Source organism: Agelaius phoeniceus, chromosome 11 (genome assembly GCF_051311805.1).
Source record: "Agelaius phoeniceus isolate bAgePho1 chromosome 11, bAgePho1.hap1, whole genome shotgun sequence".
Lineage (NCBI taxonomy): Eukaryota > Metazoa > Chordata > Aves > Passeriformes > Icteridae > Agelaius > Agelaius phoeniceus.
Window position 1 is genome coordinate 3,659,623 of NC_135275.1, and position 14,213 is coordinate 3,673,835.

The 14,213-nt window shown below is 56.8% G+C and overlaps 1 protein-coding gene across 1 annotated transcript in view; it reads left to right on the forward strand.

Annotated features, from left to right (window-relative positions):
• Window positions 1-4,656: 4,656 nt before the first annotated feature.
• LOC143695044 (uncharacterized) overlaps window positions 4,657-14,213 on the forward strand; it is a 37,266-nt gene continuing 27,709 nt past the window's right edge. Inside the window, exon 1 of the mRNA XM_077184778.1 lies at window positions 4,657-5,432. Coding sequence (XP_077040893.1) covers window positions 4,797-5,432 — 636 coding nt within the window. The 5' untranslated portion in view covers window positions 4,657-4,796. The remainder of the gene's footprint in view (window positions 5,433-14,213) is intronic.

Below are 14,213 nucleotides of genomic sequence, written 5' to 3' on the forward strand. Positions count from 1 at the left end.
AGGAGCCAGCCCAGAGCTTCCCAGGCCCCTGTACAGCTTTGGCCTTGTCCATTCACATCTGGCTGCCTCAGCCTTACCCGCCCCAATTGCAGTGCCCAGTTCCCATAGGCAGAGGGGGATCCCAGCACACCATGGAAAAGTTCTGATCTTTGCTCTCTTCTAGACTGGGACCAGAACATGGCTTATATGGAAAAGCTGGTGAATGACAGTATGAAGAATCTAGGGCATGGTGGAGGCAAGTTCTCTGTGTACTTTTCCTGCCAGAATAATCAGTGTCCATGTGGCAAGGGCTCACTCTTGAGGCCTGTCCCTTAACATAATCTCAGGGTTTGGAAATCTTGCCCTGCTCCCTTCTGTGATCCCACAGCATCACTGTCAGTGGGAGGAAGGAGCATTTAGCTGTCCATCCTACTCCCATGGGCAATGGCAGTGTCTCCTTCCGTCTGCTCTGTGCAGCCACTGAGAAAAGCAGAGAGGGAAGGGGCCGGGCCCAGGCTGTGCCCCGAGGCTGAGCCTTTCTCAGCTCCTTTGCCGGCCCCAGGGAGCCTGAGCTGCTCCTGTTGACACTGCCAAGCCCTGGCCCTGCCTGGGGCTGGGTTTAGAGCTGCTGGCAGCTCCAGGGAGTCCTTTCTGCCCTGACTGCCCCGCAAGGGGCTCCTTCCATCCCAGTGTGGGGCCACTGCAGGCACGAGGTCCCCCTGGCCCTGCTCCTGGGTGGAAGGCAGAGCCGAGGGAGTGCCTTGGAGGGCACCAATCACCCAGGTGCCCTCACTGCCACTTGGGCCTGAAGGAGAAATGGAACTTTCCATTCAGGTCCTTTTAGATGGAACAGCCAAGACAGATCACAGAAGAAATCCTTGGAGGCAGCCAAACATCTGGACCAGATGCTGAGTGACCTGGAGAGGCGCCGTGGTGGGTGCATTTCCCTCAGCCTTGTCCTGGGGCTCAGCAGCCGGGGGCTTTGGCTGCACATCTGGACACGCCGTGCCCGGCACAGCAGGAAGGGATCCATGGCAGCCTGGCTGCCCCGCTGCTGCTTCCACGCCCTGCGGGGCTGTTTCCCAGCCTGGCCTGGCTGCAGCTTCTCCCCAGCCTCTGCAGGAAGGCATTGGGCATCAGCTGACAGGCAGCCCAAACTGCACCACAGGCCATGCACACCCTGAGATCCCCTGCAATTTCCCAGTCTCCAGGCAGATCAGGTGTAGGGGGTTTTTTGGTGAGGGAGGGCCCTGGCCCAGCCCCTATAACCTGGCCTTATCCTTATCCTTATCTATGACTTGACAAGTATTGTCTCCTGAAGCTGCCACCTCCTGGAGTGTTTCTATTTGATCCAGTTGTCCTTTTTCCTTTCTCAAGCGATGGAGCAAAAATCCATGCAGATGGGGCCATATCCTATAGGAAGCAATGGCTTTGTGCCAGCCTCTGATGCAGGAAAGCTGGAGATGCCAGACATGGGCACAGGTACAGGAGGCAATTGCTGTGCCATTCTCATCCCTTGCCGGGGCTCTGTGGCAGCAGCTCTTCCCCCAGGGCCTGCCCTTGCATGGCCCGGCAGCAGCCAAAGCTGGAGGTGCCTCTGGAGGCTTGGAGGCCTCTGGAGCTCGTTCACAGCCCCGGGGAAAGGGGACTCGTGCACCAATGTCCCTCCCGCTGCAGCTGCTCCGGAGCCGGCCCTGAGTGCCCAGAGGCCCAAGGCACAGGAGCAGCCCCGAGCGGGAGCCCTGCCGCGAGCCCAGGGCCAGAGGCAGCCTTGGCTCCCGACTGGGCAGGGGCTGCACTGGGTCCTGACAGGGCCTGACTCTGTCCCCTGGGGCTGGGGGAGCTGTCATGGGGCAGGGAGGGCCAGGGCTGGCACTGGCTGCTCAGGGATGGGTTTGGCCCGTTTCCCTCTAAGCAGCGACTGCCCAAGCAGCTGCGCTGCCCCCGGGCTCCCCTCCCGGCCTGCTGGGCTTTGTTGGGTGGCACAGCCTGTGCCAAGGGGCGGCAAGGTGCCTGCAGGCCCCAGCTCTGGGGGAAAGGGAGAACGTCCTGCCTGCATGCACCATGCTGCCAGCTCAGCAGTGCAGCACAGCACGGGCTCACACTCCCCTTTGCTCCCACAGAAGTGCTTGGCAAGTCAGACACAAACGCCCAGAACCCACGGAACACCCCAAGAATTATCTGCCCCCAGGATGTGCGCAGGTCCTGCATGATAGGCACGGTAGTGACACTGTTCACTGTGCCAATTTCCATGGTGCTGTGCTTTGTTGGGTTCCAGTGGTGGAAGGGAAAGAAACGGTAAGTTGTACTTATCTCTACCCTCCAGCTTCTTTAAAGGCTGCACTTAGTCAGACAACATTCAGGAAACAGAGAGGCTGCAGTGGACTTGTGGCCAGTCCATGGTTGTCCAGAGAACTCTGTTGAGGGTTCTGCTGCTGCCCAGTGCTTTCATTGGCCTCTTAATTGCTGGGCCTTGTCCTGGGGGGCCCGCTGGGGCTGCAGCCAGTGCTGGCTCCCAATGAGGCTGCCTGGCCCAGAGCAGCCCCAGGGGCACAGGGCAGAGGCAAAGCAAGGTGGGGAGGAGAAAGAGCAGGGACGAGATTGCCCTTGAAAGGCAGAGGCGCTCTGGGGCCCGCTCCTGGCCAGGGAGCCTGCCCAGAGCCGTCCCCTGCTCGCTGGGGCCTTGAGGGGCAGCTGTGCAGCTGGGCCAAGCTGTGCCAGCAGCTCCAGCCGTGCTGGGGAGCCTTGCCAGCTCTGGGCCCTGCTGTGCACGAGGCTCCCTGTGTGCCACTGGCAGCTGGGGCCTCAGCCACCTCCTCTCTCCACAGTCGCGCTGCTGCCGCTCCAGCATCCCGGCCAAGAAGGCGTGCCTCTCCCTCGCCCCCAGAGAGCCCAGAGACCGTCAGCTTTGACAGCTCTCACGCGAGGCCTCGGCAGCAGCAGTTGCCCAAGAAAGCAGAGCACCAGCCCTCCGTGCCTCCCCCACGGCCCCCCAGCCTGGCCGTGAAGCGGAAGCCTTCCGAGATCCCCCCACCTCCTCCCCTCCCGAGCCCGCCGCCCTGGTCCAGCTAGGACTGCAACTGGGCCAGCCACGTAGGGCTTGGCCCACCAACAGCTTGGGCACCTGCTCTGCTCTACAATTAGCACGTGTTACCTATGGGCAACAGCCAGAGTCAGTTTTCATACTCTTGGGCCTTCAACAGGAAGGGCTGAAGATCCTTCCCATGCCCTTTCTCATCCTTTACCACTTTGATTTTCATACAGTTGGGAGCTGGTTGCATCTCTTAAAGACTTTATCAGCACTGCATGCTTTAGCTTACCTGTCAGGGAAAAAAAAATAAAAAAAATTCTTCAGTTTAGATTTCCTTTTTAGTGTGGCTTGGCCTCTCACATTTTGAGCAATTAATTTTCCATAGTACTTCTTCCCTTTTCCTCACTATCCATAAAAAGTTCATCTGGACATAAAAATCACCAGAATTACTGAGATTTACCTCAAAGCCCAGAGGGGAATCTAGCACAGAATATTCTCCCTGTGTACTGCACAACAAGAAAGATTCAGAGGAAAATACAGTGGCAACTGAGGCTCATGGCCCTCCCAGAATACTGAGCCTGTAGAGGAGGCAGACAGCCCTGGCAGTGGCTGAGGGGACTTTTCCTCACAGACTCCTCTGAAAGTGTGTCACTCCAGGAGGGGAAAGCCTTTAAACCTGTGCCTTACCTTCCTCCTGTGCTAAAATGTAAGGCTCCTCCTGAGCTACAAACAATTCTCCATTCCTCAACAAAGCTACTCATGTTCTTGACTTCTCTTAAAGAGCAAAAGCAAATGTGCTCATCAGAAATTTCACATCAAAGCCTGTTTGCAGAGAAACCCCACCATATGTGAGAAAATAGTTCTTAGCATCAGTGCACTCAAAAGAAAGGCAACCCTGAACTGAGCAGCGCTTTAAATCAACTGGAATTCTCTTTCCTCACCTATCAGTTGGATTTGCTCCTTTTTTGTCCTAGAGAGAACATTAGAACAATTTGCTCTTGACAGGACTCCTTGGATGGCTCCCAAACTGGTGGCTGCTCACCACGCCTTGCCTGGGCTCTCAAAGCAGCCTGTTAGCAGCACCTGACTTTGCCACCCTGTTCAGCCCTTGGACACGGCTGGTGCCACGGTCCCGTCGGGTGCCACGGTCCCCTCCTGGCTCGTGGCATGTCCCTGCTGGTGGAGGAGCCCTGCTCGGTGCTGCTACCTGTGTTGAGCAACGCCAGTCCTACTCCCCAGCCAAAGAGAGACTAAAGTCACTGCTTTGGGCAGCTCATGTGAACGAGTTTAACGCTTACTCACCTCTATCCCAGATCTCTTAAAACCCACCCAGCAAGACCATAAAGTCACCTCATCTGCAGAGGTGAGCGGGTCTGAGCGAACAGAAGGTCGGCTTTCACGCACATTGGGGTTTTAATTTAGTGGAGGCACGGACTCGGTTCACAAGCCTGACTTGTCAAAGTGGATTGTACGATGTTATTGTGTTGCTTGTGCTAAAGAGAAAGCGGAAGGGAGAAATGAGTTAAGAAATGAGAAATACACTTGGGGCGCAGGCTTGGCAGACCAACGGAGCAGGGTGGCACCCAGCCGCTTTGCCGGAATCCCTTTTCGTGCGGGACAAAGGCGGACGCGGCTCCGCTGCGGGGCGAGCCGGGCGCTCGGCGAGCGGCGCTGGAGCGGCGGCGGCCCCGCCCCGCCCGTCCCGCCCCGCCGCGGGCCGGGGCCGAGCGCTCGGCCGGGCAGGAGCTCAGGATGCTCGGGCAGCGCCGCGGGCCAGGCGGGCGCGATGGAGCCGGCTGAGGGCTGGGACCCCTACGGGCGGCCGGCCCGGCGCACGCAGTGGCTGGTCAGCGCCCTCGCCTACCACTACGGGCTGGACCGCGGCGTGGAGAACGAGATCGTCGTGCTGGCCACCGGCCTGGACCAGTACCTGCAGGAGATCTTCCACCACTTGGACTGCGACGGTTCGGGCCGCATCCCCGGCGAGGACTTCCGCACGCTGTGCCAGGTGCTGGGGCTGGAGGAGGCGGCGGAGCCCGAGGAGTGCACGGGGCTGTGGGACGGGCTCTCGGCCGAGCTCACCTTCCGCCAGTTCCACGCGCGGCTCTGCAGCCACTTCAGCACCCGCGCGGGGCCGCGGCTGCCGCTGGGCCGGGAGAGCGAGCACATCGAGACCCAGATCCGCCTGCGCAGCCCCCGACGCCGCCGCCGCACCGACCCCGCCGGCCGCGGAGCCGCGGGCAGCGCCGAGCGGCGGCCGCCGGGGCCCTGCTCCCGAGAGTGCTGCGAGGAGATCGTGGCGCTGGAGCGGGCCGAGGACCGCATCGCCACACTGGAGGAGGAGAACGGCAGCCTGCGGGAGCTGGTGGAGGACATGCGCGCCGCCCTGCAGAGCAGCGATGCGCGGTGCCTGGCGCTGCAGGTGAGTCCGGGCCGGCCTCTGCACCGGCCTCCCGGGGGCGGCTCGGCTGCCCCGAGTGCTTCAGGAGAGATGCTGCTCCCGGAGAGTCTGTTTATAACCCCTCCACTGCCAGACTGAGACCGAAGCTGCTCCTTCATCCTCGGCATTAACTTTTTAGCAAACCTTAGTTACAGGGAGGCCTTAAGGAGAAATGTATGGCACCGGTCTGCCATTAAATATAGCTGTGATGAGCACTCTTGTTAAAAGTGTAGGGGAGTTCACCTTAACAAACCCACGCGTACAATGCTGCTGCTTCTACTGCATGTGCAGTCAGCATGTGCTGATACCATATGCTGGATGTGCACCAGTGCAGGGTTTTTCCTGAAGTGAGAAAGAACTTTTGGATTGCCACCTGCACAAGCACAAGCAGTGTCTCAGTCAGAAGTGCCTATAGGAAATATTAGAAGGATGTTTTCCTCAGAGTGTGGTCACGAGAGTTCAGAGTTGGAGCCAGTTCTGCAGGCAGGCTGATGAATAGTCTGGGGCTCCTCTGCACAGCCCCATTAATTCCAGGGCTGGATTCTGCTGGTTCTGCCGTACTGGCTCGAGTGACACACATACACACTTAACAGCAGTTCAATTCCTCTGGCATGAAATAGCTTGGAACAGGCAGAGCAGGGAAGGGCAGCATGGACCCATTGTGCTGGCAGGGCTCACCAGGTGTGATTTGATACTAACACAGCACTCCCAGAACTCTGCTCCACCTGTGACACTTCCACCTGCAGTAGATGACTGTTGTCTTCACAATGTCCAGCAAGGCAGGTCAGAGACACTTTTACCATTTTCATCTAAAAAAGGCAAAGGAAATCAGCAGCAAACACAAAGTCACCACTCAAAGGTCCCAGGAAGTGTTGCCTTCTTGCGAAGGCCGCGATGACCTGGTTTCAGAGTCCAGCACGGCGATCTCCTCCTTGGGATCCTTCGGGGCCAATAACGGACCCTAACACCAATTTGGTGGACGGTTAAAGGCGTTTATTGAGGGGTCTCAAGGGTATTTATGGCCTAAGGGGTTTCTCTACATCAGACAGAGGTTTGGCTATACTTTCTAGGGTTAGTATGGAGTGGAAAGTTACTGGCATCCATAGGTTAGGGGGGCTACCTGTTTGGCTACATTTTAAGGGTGATCCTTATCTATGGGGAGGGGGGCAGAAGGATTCCTGTAATTTTCCGTCACAGCCCGAAATCTTCCCAACGCCTGTCCCTTACTACTACACTTCCCCCCCCTCTTTCACAAATGAACGAGGTAATCCTATACATAGGCACTGAAATGAGGTAGGAGGTTGAGATCTGACTAGGGAAAAGGGTCTTGGGAAACCTGAGTAAGCTTCTGCCAGACAAGTCTCTCGTGACTGGCAGTGTTCCTTGTTGAATTCACAGTAATTGTTGCTGTCCCACGAACAGGATGCTAGCCTGTTCTAGGCGGGCCTGAACAAATGAGACTAGCTTGTTCAGCAGGCATGGCCCGAAGGTAATAGCTAAAAGCAGCATTGCCAATGGACCTATTAGGGTAGAAATTAGGGTGGTTAGCCATGGTGATTGATTGAAGCAGGATTCGAACCAGCCCTGTTGAGCTTCCTTGTCTTTCTGTCTCTGAGCCAGTCTGTTTCGGAGTTCTGCCATGGAGTCTCTAACGACTCCTGTGTGATCAGCGTAGAAACAGCATTCCTCTTTCAAGGCAGCACACAGGCCCCCTTGCTGCATGAACAGGAGATCCAGTCCTCGCCTGTTCTGCAGGACCACTTCTGAGAGCGAAGAGACTGACTTTTCTAGAAAGGAAATGGATTTCTCGATCCTCTGCAGGTCCTCATCGATGGTCATCTGCAGCTGGGACAGTCCTTGGTGTTGAGTTGCTAGGGCTGAGACACCTGTTGCCGTTCCAGCCGCTCCTAGGCCAAGCAGCATTGCGATAGTTATACCTGTTAATATTTCTCTCTTGTGGAGCCGGCTGTTTTCTTCGAAAAGGTGGTACACCTCTTCGTCTGAGTGGTACAGGACTCTAGGGATGATCAGAACTTGAACACAAAAGTCGTTAGAGTTATCGAATTTGGCAAGAAACACGCAGGGACTCACTCCAGATCTCTGGCAAACCCACATCCCAGATGCGGATGGGACTACCCACTTATTATTTTTCCTGTCGGGCTCAACTACTTCGGTGCAGACGTCGCCTTTCCGCTTAGCTAGGGTTGCATTGCCGAAGCATCTGCCCTGACCTGTGACTTGACTCAGGGTAATTCCTTTGCGGGGTGTGTCCCATCTGCACTGGCGAGGGGCATCGGCTGTGGAATAGCTGAAGGGGGTATCTAAAGCGACTCCTTCGTAAAAGGGGGGTTTAACATCGTAGCAAAGCCAGCAGGAGTCGATTAGGTTAGGGTTAGATTCATTCAGGGATAGAAAGGTAGCTTCTAACATGCGAAGGATTGGGTCCGAGCCTGACCTGGCTGAGCGGCCTATCTGGAAGGCTTCCTCATCGCCAGTCGGGACGTCGGTGACCCTTGTGGGCAAAGCTTTGGGGTAGGTCATGTTTCTCCCTTTCTGTGTGCTTTTGATCACTTTGTTGGGCCCAACTGCTCTGGGTGCTGACGGTGGGAGTCTGGTAATTCGCACATTCGCCCACTTTCCTGACCCTTGAAGGACTACTGTCCATGCTTTGCCCATGGCCCAGCTAGGGTGATTTGGCTGCAAAACTGTCATGTTGTAGTGAGTGCATTTCCGGAAATTGGGGACTTTATGTTGGTTTCGGTAGAAACTTCCCTGAAGGAAGACGGGTGTTTTGCAGCCTGCGGGTGCCCAGGTGAACTGTAGGAATCTGTCGGGCTCTTGTGGGTCCCACCCAGGTCCTGATGGCCTGGCGTCTGTAACTATTGTTTCACAGCCCCAGTGCCCACAGTGTCCCCACCCTGGGCGATTGCAATAACTTTTTCCTGGGTTTGAGGCTGGGCACCAGTAGGATAGGTACATGTGTGAGGCGTGTGAAGAATGGGGGTCTACCTTTGGTTGTTCTGGAAACAGGTCGGTGACGTGAAGCACGAAGGACGGGGCGTTTGGCGTGGTGATGTCTCTGAGCATCTTGTCTCCAGCAAGATGTTGCATGACCCACCTGAAGGGCTGATGGGGGTAGTAGTCTGGGCTGGCTTGCCCTCTGGCGACAAGCCCCAACAGCATAATCACGCAGAAACACCGTTGTTGCTTGGGTCTCACCCGTGCGGGTCTCTCGGGCGCTGTCCGGCAGCTTGGTGGACTGTCACTTTCCTCCGGAAGGGGAATGTACGCATCCCGGGGACGACCCATAAGCATGTCCTATAAATAGAAACTCACAATTCTCATCAGCCCTGTCTTGCCCACTGTGAAGGTCGGGCTTGATCGACCTAAGTGGACACCACCTAATTTTGCCGTCCTTTTTGACAGCTGCGTACCCTCGTCCCGTGAGCATCAACCTCCAGCCCTGTTCCCATTCGCCTAGCTCATTTCTAATTACAACCTGCGGGCCTTCCTCCAGCGCTCTGGTGGCCCAGTGTTTTTGGACGGGGCTGTTTGTTTCATCCCCCCTAGGAAATTGATTCAGTGCTAGCAAAGCGGTTGCTAGTATGTGTGCCTGATCTCCCGGGGGAATAGAATTGGCAAAGCCCTCAGCTTTTGCCAACACCTCCAGCCTGGTTTTCAGGGTCTGATTCGCCCACTCGACTATGGCCTGCCTGGTACTGTTATACGGGATACCCTGTACTAATGTGATGCCCCATTTCGAGGCGAATTCTTGCACTGGTTTGGAGGTGAAGTTGGAACCGTTGTCAGTCTTGATTTGTTTGGGGATGCCAAGCCACGCCATGGCTGTCAGCCAGTGCTGAATTGTGGCTTTAGAGTTAGTTTTGGGGTGCTGTGTGGCCACGATCATTCCGCTGAAAGTGTCCACCGTCACGGCAAGCCATGCTCAGGGCTTCAGCAGTTGACACAAGGTGAAGTCCGACTGCCAGATTTGTGAAGGCTTGAGACCTCTCGGGTTAATTCCACTGGTCCACAGGGGTGACTTCTGGCAGTGAGGACAGGTGGCCACCACATGTCTTGCGTCCGCTGTTGAAATCCCGCATCTCTTCGCCAGGGCCTTGGCCCCAATATGGAGTGATTCATGCAGCTGACGAGCTTCCTGCCTTTTGCTGCGGCGTCCGCCTTGTCGTTGCCTGTCTGGAAGTAACCTTTGATTGGGTTGTGGCTGTTGGCATGAATGATGGATACGGTGCCCTGTCGTGAGGAGAGCGCTTCTTCCAGCATTAGGGCTGCTGTAGATGTTGACACACCTGGTCCTGCCATGGCTAGGCAAAGCCTTGCCACGAATATAGAGTCCGTTACTATATTGAGGTGCTCATCTTTGAAAAGTCCACACGCTAAGACCACTGCTGCTGCTTCCAGTTGCTGCACTGACAATGTGGGGTCACATGCTTTGATGCAATGCCATTGCTCTCCTGCCTGCCACACTGCCGTTGCAGTAGAAGTCGTGGAGGAAGCGTCCGTGAAGACCGTTGGTCCTGGTTGCGGTCGGTCCTTGACCTTTGGCGGTATGTCTATGTCGACAATGGTCAGCAGCCGAGTCCAGGGTGGTTTTGCAGAGTAGGAGATTTCTCCTCCGAAGCCGGTGAGAGCAAGGGCTAGGTGCTCTGAAATTGCGGGTGACTCCGCAGACGGTTGCTTGCGAAAGGGAAGGTGTATTCTTGTCAGCTCAGTTCCTAGGTGTCTCAAGGCGAGTTTCCTGCCTTTCCTGATGAGGTTAGCGACGCATTCGATTCCTGGGGAGAATGCACGAGCAGGTCTCCCGAGGACCACCCATTGGATCGGCCGGGACTTTTCGGAAGGCCCTTGTGCCAGTGCCCCCACTCCGCCCTTTGGCGTGAAGTGGACGTATAAGTCCAGGGGCATGGCCGGGTTCCACCTGGCCAGCGTGCTAGTGGACATCTGCTGATCGATGAAATCGAGGGAGCTCGCCGCTTGCGGTGTCAGCTCCTTGGGTTCCCAGGGGTGTTGTCCCTTCAGGAGGTCATATAAAGGGTCCATGACCTCGGGGGGGATCAGGACGACGTTGCGGACCCACTGCAGCAATCCCACCAGGCATTGCACATCGTGAAGTGTCCTGATATCCCGGTTGATCCTTACCTTGGGAGGAGTCACGTAGGAGCTTGTGATTCCCACTCCCAGGAAGGTCACGCAGGGCCCTCTCTTGACCTTTGCGCTTGCAATCTCGAAGCCGTTGGCCCGGAGGGTTTCTGTGATTGTAGACACCAGGTGATCTACCTGGCTCGTCGATGGTGCAGCGACTAGGATGTCGTCCATGTATTGGATGATGGTTGCGGCAGGGTAGGAATGTCGGACTGGCATCAGTGCTCTGTCCACGGTGACCTGGCAGATAACAGGACTGTCCACTAGGCCCTGTGGAAGCACCCTCCATTGGAAACGGAGGTTAGGCCGATTACCGTTTGGAAACGCAACGGAAAAGGCAAAGCGTTCTCTGTCGTCCGGATGCAGGGGTATCGAGAAGAAACAGTCTTTGATGTCCAGTACTGCGCATGGCTGTCCTTCAGGGATAGCTGAATTGATGGGTAGCAGTGTCTGGACTGGACCCATGGGTCGAATCGTCTTGTTCACTTCTCTCAGGTCGTGGACGAGATGATAACCCTCTCCGGACCTTTTGGGGATTACAAACACAGGGGTGTTCCATGGGCTGGTGGAGGATTCTATGTGACCCTTTTGCAGTTCACGGTTGACCAGTTCCAGCAAAGCTGCCGCTCGAGGCTCTGACAAAGGCCACTGCTCCCTCTAAATAGGATCTGACGATTTCCAAGTCAATTTGATCGGCAGCTGAGGGTGTACAGCAGTGGCCCTTATGATAAATTTGTAATCTTGACTCCTAGCATAGCAAGGATGTCCCTTCCTATTAGTGGCGGAGAGTTTTGCAAAATGTAGGGGTAAATCGCTACTGTCTGTTCTGGTCCCTTGTTTGTGTGAAGTGTTATAGCCACCAGCTGGGTGCTTTTCCACGCCCAGGTTTGTCCCCCCACCCCGTTCACTGGAGGGACTTCCTTAAACTGCCAATGCCTGGGCCAATGCGACTGGGGGAGAATCGTGCAGTCTGATCCCGTGTCTACCCAAAACTGAAGTCCTACAATGTGGGGGTCCTGACTGCCATAGAGGCGGCATGTCCCCCACACCCTCAGGGGTTCCTTCCCTATTTTCATGGCCAGGGCCACCCAGGGGTCCCGGTCTGGGGTGTTCCCTGCTGGTCCTGTAGCGCTTGCGTGGCTTGTGATGGTGGTGGGTGTGAGGGTACGGTTGGTGGTACTGCATAGCTCTGCCATTGTATCGCTGGCGGGGGTGCGATACTGACTGCCTCCTGTGGGAACCTAGGGTATGAAGATCCCCTGCCCCACTGTGGGTTGGCATAGATGGGCCGTCTTGCATCCATAGCGGGAGGGGGCTGAATGTGGCCCGCACGACCCCCCCTCTCCCGTTTCCCCGGGGCCGGGATCTACAGTCCCTAACGAGGTGACCTCTCTTCCCACAGTTCCAGCAGACCCCTCTGGGGTGCTGCTGGGGCAGGGGTGTTGCGTGGGGAAGCTGCGCTGGCTGGGGGCAGTTTGCCGCGACATGACCTGACTGACCACATTGGACGCAGGCCATCACACTGGTTAGGGTGTGTACGGTTGCCTGAAGTGGGGTCAGCTGCTCTTCCCTCACAACATGCTTAATCATGTCAGCCAGGCTGGCCCCGGCCGGTAGGGAACGCAATATATCTTTGGTTACGGTGTTACATTGTTGCCGGAGGCAGTCGGTTATCACCGGGCCTTTTGCGACAGCGGGTAAATTAGAAGAGTCCACCGCAGCCTGAAGGCGGTCGACAAATTGTGTAAAGCCTTCACTCTCCCCCTGTTTGATGGTCGACCATGGTGTCGGTCTGTCCACCACCCTGGATGCGGCGCGTATAGCTTCTCTGGCCGCCCGGGAAGTCGCCCTGACTTCCTCGATCCGAAGCTGCGCAGCTTGTTGCTGGGGTGCGGCTACTTCGTCGTGCTTCCCCAACAACCTAGATAAACTCGACCCGTGGAGTGGCTGCCCTTCCCCCGCTGTCTGAGCGAGCATGGTTGCACATTGGTCCGTCCATTCCTGTTTAAATATTATCAAACCCGCCCCATCAAAAAGCATACGGCTTATTTGCACTATATCGAAAGGGAGTAAATCATCATTGCTAAAAAGACCATCCACGAGAGTGGAAACCACCCCTGAGTTAATTCCTTTTTCTGAGATAGCTTTTACTATTGTCTGAACGTCTTTGGAATTAACGGGAGTATACGTTCTTTGCTGGTTCCCCTGGGGTCCTGTAATTCTCACCGGGAAGGCATGCACCGATGCTGCGGGTGCCCATTCCGCGCATTCGATTTTGATTTTACCCCAGTCGGTGCCTTCGTATTGGGGCTGGTTCCCGACTGTGTTAAAAGTTTTATTTGGTTTCGTCCGAAACCGCATTGATTCTGTTTTCTCTGCTTCCGAGTCGCTGCTGGACTCGGTCGGCTCCGCAGAGCGGTCTGGGGAGGTGCTGTTCTCTTCAGAGTCGGAAGTCAACTGCCAATGAACTTCCGGTCTCCCCTGCCGTTTTGTTCGGCTACGGCCCCGCTCCTCCCCTCGGGGGCGGTGCCGCTCCCACCCCCTGGGCTCGCCCTGCCTCCCGCAGGGAGGGATCTCTCCCATATATGGTGGCGGCAGTGGGCGCGGCTCCCGAGCGAGTGCCCGCCCTCTGTCGCACCCCCACGCATGCGTGTCTGCTGGGTTCGGGTTCTTCCCGCCGCGGGCCGACGGGCTCTACCCCCCTTCCCGGCCACCCGCGCCATATTCGAACGGGAAAGGCGGCAGATCCCCTCCGCCACCCGTCCGTGCGCTTGCCTTCTCGATATTTCGGGCTTCTGCCGCCAGTCCCTCCCAAAAGGAGCGCGCGAGTCCCTCCGCTTCTTGCTCCAAGTCGGCTAGCGGCGGGGAGGGGATAGGCGAGGGGCCCGCGGGCATTCCGGGGGGTTCCGGAGGGGGTTTGGGCCCCGGCAGGTCCCCCGAAAAGGTCAGGGGGTCCCCCGGGGGCTCCGGGGGCTCTGGGCTCGGGGGGGGATGGGATGCGCCCGGCCCCCCCGTCTCCCCGCTTTCAATCGGGTCGCCACCGGGGGAGTTTCGCGTTATCGCCCCCTCCCCCAGCTGTGGCGTGATTAACAGACAGGAACGCGCAGCGTTCCACGTCTCCCGTTCTTCTAATGCTTTGCGTAGGGCTGATTCTGCCTTCCCCCACGCTTTCAGGCTTTTGCTGCTGCCTGTGGCTTTTGTGTCCTCTGCTAACGCGACAGTACATTTCTGCCACACCTCAGTGCAATATATCTATGGGTCAAGAAATGACCCCAAGTTCTAGGAGTCTCGTTAAAGCGAGATTAAAATTCCTGAGTTCACATTTGATTCCCCATTGCATATGTATCAAACTTAGGACCTTCGCTATCGCTTCCATACGAATCGCGGGTCCCGGGGCGTCCCCCTGCTTCGTTACAGTCGTTCCAGCGCTGTGAATGCTGTCCCCTGGCCAGGAGTACCCCCGTTGCCCGGACTTGCGTCGTCCCGGGTTTCGGCACCACTATGTTGCCTTCTTGTGAAGGCCGCGATGACCTGGTTTCAGAGTCCAGCATGGCGATCTCCTCCTTGGGATCCTTCGGGGCCAAAAACGAACGCTAACAC